The 5147-nt window shown below is 38.9% G+C and overlaps 1 protein-coding gene across 3 annotated transcripts in view; it reads left to right on the forward strand.

Moving 5' to 3' along the window:
• Positions 1-1714: 1714 nt before the first annotated feature.
• Positions 1715-5147, forward strand: part of ampd2b (adenosine monophosphate deaminase 2b) — a 19942-nt gene continuing 16509 nt past the window's right edge. Inside the window, exon 1 of one of the 3 annotated variants that reach the window (XM_034876704.1) lies at positions 1715-2008. In XM_034876704.1, the coding sequence (XP_034732595.1) occupies positions 1909-2008 (100 nt within the window). In that variant the 5' untranslated portion in view covers positions 1715-1908. Of the gene's footprint in view, positions 2009-4747; positions 4767-5147 lie in introns of those variants that run through there. The other 2 variants (XM_034876703.1, XM_034876709.1) reach the window with 2 other exon arrangements.

Below are 5147 nucleotides of genomic sequence, written 5' to 3' on the forward strand. Positions count from 1 at the left end.
ACCTACCTGTTCTGCTGTTTTACGTAACCTGATGTATAGATTTATGTATAGGGTATCTGAATCAGAAAATGACATAATCACTGTTTTGGTGTTTGTATATGTTCATGTATGTATGTATCAGGACTGAATAGACATGGGGCTTTGGGCAGGTTGGCATTGGATAATCCGTTTTTCAGCGAGCTTCTAGTCTGTATTCATTTGTGCTCTCATCTGCCTTTCTGAAACGATTAATGAATTTCTGCACATCCTGCATTGACGTCAAAGTAATTACTCTTGACAACTTGAGAACTTTAATTGCGCAGCAAATGTTCCTCGTTTTATCCAAATATTTGTTTTGGTAGTACATCTACTGTTGTGTTTGGTTCACTTAATGTGTTCTTTGATTTGATTATAATGATTTCAAATCAAGCCGTTCTCTCTGCTTTTCTTTATTCTTCTTTCCCCCTCTGATATTTTTCAAACCAGCAAGTTGATTTCTCAGAACACTTTGCATCGCAGGCTGCTCTGTCACTACTGTCCTTTCTTGTCACACTGTCTCCTCTCACCGGCTTGTGAGAAGTCACAATAATCAAATAAGAATGCATGTGATGATAAACAGACACACGAGTCATTTATTCAGGATGAGACCTACAGAAAGGGTGGAACAATACAGTGATTGTCGAGTGTATGTGATTATACATTGAACATAATTAGAGGGGATATGATTAGTGTATTAATCAATTACTAATTAAAAAAAAAGCAATTTCAAGGTTTTAAAGCCCAAAAAGAAAGCCCAAAAAGACATTGTGAAGAGTTATTTTTAACATTTTACAGACAAAATATTAGATAATAATTAAAACAACTGTCAGTTGCAGCCCAAAAAATACAATACACAAGACAAATAAAACAAAAATGAGTGTGTCAAGCTAGTTTTCATCCAGTCTCCTTTGAATCAATAGTCACTTGACAGTTTTTTAGTTTCATGTAAAATTTGTAACTTCTTAATTGTTTCATGAATTCAGCTTTTGTGTGTTAATAATTTTCCACTCCCACATTAGAAAAAAGAGGATGACTGAAGTGATTTAGTCATTTGCTACATTGCTGTCAGATCCAACAACAAGGTGTACTAATTAGCACTAAACAGGTACAGCTGAGGAATGTCTTTAGTTTTGCGTTTTTGTTTAGGTCATAAATCAAAATATTAAACACGTTTTGACCTGATGATGCAGCTAGATGAAAAGTGAGTAGGATTCATCCTCTGGGCACAATTTATATATTTACATAACATTTAATGGCAATCTGTTCAAAAGTTTTCAGTCTAGACAAATGTAATGGACCGACAAATGCCACGCTTCTGTAATTTTATTTTAAGTTTTTTTACTTTACACCACAGACTGTGTACTATTATCATTATTATTATTGTTTATTAAATATCGTTTTTATTGATGTAGAATTGTAGAATGTACAACTTTTCTCCCCTCTGGTTTGCCCACACATAGATTTGTGGTTGTCATGGAAACAGCAGATTTGCAGGCTGCTGTGTGTGCATTGTGTGTGGCGTGGGTGTGTGTATTTAAGCATGGCAGGAGGGAAGCCGAGCCTTCATCAGCGCCGCAGCTCAGGCACGAGTGCCTTTTTGAGTGGGTGGGGTCTCTTTCGCTGCAGAGGGATGCTCCACAGCCCCACACTGGATCAACCAGTCTGATAATTCCTACTCACAACACACACACACACACACACACACACACTCCCTGACTGCAATCGAACCCCCTCGAGCTCCCAGCATCTGTGCCACATCTCTTCCCTTTCCTCTCTTATCTTCTCCTCCTCTCTCACTCTGTAGCTGTTTGACGCTCCGTCCTCAGCAGCTCTGACTCACTCAGCTCTTCTTTCCCAACCGTGCCAAGCTGAACCCTACAAACTGGGATTATGTCCTCCAACCTGCCCTCAGGGACCGCTGCCGGGGCCAAAAACAAGCCCATCTCACCCTTCAGGAAGCGAGGCAGCCTGCAGTATGGAGCCAGCACAGGTGAGTGGAGGGCACATGGGGATGAAGAAGGTAAAGGTTTGAGTGTGTTGTTTTACATAATCTCACTTAAAATGACCCTCAGGTGTTGTGGCTCTGGACTTTGCAATGTGAATTTTGCATTAAGGTGATGTACAAAGACTTTTTTTCTGCGAGTAGTTTGGTGGAAATGCAAACCTGTTGATTCAGGAAGGTGTAGCAGAGCAGAAGATGCTCTTTGTAAAGGATTTTGGCATTCATACTCTGCAGTTTTATGTCACTGTGCTGGCTTCTAGCTTTTTACCTCATTCCTTATTTCCAGACTTGTTTTTATAAATAACCCAACAAGCACACATATATTCTGTGGCATCAGGCAGAAGGTGATTTGCTGTAGAACCAGTGAATGCTGTTTGAAAACATTTTGACATGTTGCATAACATGTTTTTTTTCAGATAAAAATCCCTTTGTCAGTTTTCGTGCTTTAAATTAAAGGATCACCAGCCAATTTATGTGTCAGTGACCTTTTGGCTTGTGAAAAAATGCACCTAAAAATACTTTGGGTTGCTTAGACAAATGTGATGACGGTGTATTTCATTTAGCCTGATGGCAGTATGTGGCCTAGAGAGGATATATAGGTTTGTACCTCAGTACTTGATCCCCTGCTGAATGAGAGGATTAACCTCTACTCTGATGTATGCACACACTGGTCAGCCTTTCATCCAAGCTACAAAGAGTGTAGAATGACCCTATGACAAAATGTTAGTCATGTACATATCCCTCCCTCTGCTCAGTCAGTGTCATCTCTTAATCTTAACACATTTTTTCTAGAACATAAAAGAGGTTTATTCAGTACGTATTCATGTCATGTATTTAATGAGAAAAAAATGTTCGTACTTGTGTCAAGGATGAAAAAAACTGTTCTTGATAACTTGAAATGTGTTTATTTGTATCGGAGGCAGATGGTGTAATCTCCCTCTACTGGCAGATTTTTTTTTAACATATTAGAATTATGTAACACACACAAACATTGCCTTAAAAAGATGCAGCATCTTCAAGAATAACCCATGTCATGTTACCACTGGGGGCGCATACAACCGACAGAGACATGCTGTGGTATTACAATGACTGTCAAGGTAGTCAGCGATTGATTTTTAGTCGTGACAATAAACAGCTGGAGGTCTGTGTACTTCGCCTCCCCCAATCAGGATGCTCGAGCGACCTGATTGGGGGAGGCTGTAATCTCTGTATTATTATCCTAATAATATTTATTGCTTAACGTTGACAGTGGCTCTTAGAAATTGTTCTGGAGGGGTAAATCGTCCCTGGAATGATGAGAGACAATCTTGGCTTTTATATTGAACAGAGACAGATTAGCTTTTCTGTTTTTTTAGACGTAAAGAGGACTGTGCACATATTCTGCCTATGTGGTTTGATTTAGAAAGTCTTTGCAGAAGCACAATGTGAAAACATTCCCATTTTATGTTGTTAAAGCATCCAGAGGATCATCTGAGTCAACAAAGATGGCATTTAGGTGACTCAGTGTCTGTTGATTTGTTTTATCAGAAGGGCAGTAATTCAGTTTTGGGCAGATGATACAGTTCAGTCTGTGTAGATAGTGACACTTGCAGTTAAAACAAGCTGCAGATACACAATTGTTTAACTCTATTAGATGGACTACTAAATGCCAGTGTTATGTCTTTAAATGCTTAAGGAATATTTAATAAAGTGATTGCTATAATTAAATCTGCTGCGGTGGCTTGTGACAAGATAAATTATTTATCATCTGACACTTTTATTTCACTCGTCTGCCTATTGATTGTCTAAATCAACACTTGTCATTCTGCAGGAGCGTTGTTTTATTAGATTGTTAAAATAAGAACTCTGAACTTCAGATCCAATCTAATGGGCCAGTAAGCACAGCAGAGTGGAATAGACGTGGAAGGCCGCAGCACATCTAATTGGCATTAAACGAGTTTGAATCACTCACATCTTAGCTTTCTTTCAAGGTCATGGACCCCCTATACATATAATATAGTACTCAATGTCTATCAGACAGCCCTTTGCTCTTCTGCAGTTATCATGTGAAGAGCCAAAGCAGAGTGTAGTCCATATTTGGCACACTATTGCACAATTGTGGAGTGAACTCTGCAGAGAGCGGCAGTGTGTGAATCACTTCTTTGGCTGTGAAAAAGGTAGTTCTGAGATAAGAGAGCCACCCACTCACCAGTTAGCCTGTTCTGTTGCTCTCAAATCAGAGAAGAGTGTTTGTTACTCACGGATGAAAGCTTTGTACAGTACAGTGCAGTAAGTGACATAAACAGACATTATTATATCATTCAATAAACACACACACCTTGTTCACACCTCTTTTAATTGTGTCACTTCTTGTCATTGTTGCGTGGCCACTTATGTTGGGTTCCGTGCCATAAACAGATAATTACAGGAGAAAGACCCTGTAGGTTAAATGTTAAACCCTATCACTCCCCAGTAACGCAATCAATACAAATAATGATTGACCAAACCCTGGTACTCTCACCCCAACACACCTTCATCCAACAACCTTTAGTGAGTCACTCATCCTGTGCATCTACAATGCATACTTTTGTCTCTACTGCTCAACATGTGGCCTGCTAGAGGTCTCATGGACTTGTGCCCTGTGGGTGGGACCACCTCTTGTTGTTGCTCATACTTAATGGTGTGCTAATGCAGTAGCTATAGAGTTACCTGTTGCCAGCTGCTGTTTGCAACACATCAACCTTTGGACCTGTGTCTTGTTTGAAAGGTACAGTGCATGCTACTGTAGACGTCATCTGAAATTAAAGCACAAATATCTAGTGGCTGAAATATTGTAGTGTTTTGTCTATCGGCACCTTTTTTTCAGTAGTGAGAAATAACTAAGTACATCAAATTAGGTACAATGTTGAGGTACTTGTAATTTACTTAAGTGTTTCAATTCGAGTCTGCTTAAAGTTCTATTCCACTACATTTCAGAAGGAAATATTGCGCTTTACTTTGAATGCCATTTTTTTCACAATTAACTAAACAATGAAATGATAAAATCAAATTAACTTAATTGATAACGAAAATCATTATGCAGCCCTGGAAATGTCATTAAAAACATGTCATTGTGTTATAAAACATGATGCATTGCTAATGAAAGATA

The sequence above is a fragment of the Etheostoma cragini genome, chromosome 7, assembly GCF_013103735.1.
Source record: "Etheostoma cragini isolate CJK2018 chromosome 7, CSU_Ecrag_1.0, whole genome shotgun sequence".
NCBI lineage: Eukaryota > Metazoa > Chordata > Actinopteri > Perciformes > Percidae > Etheostoma > Etheostoma cragini.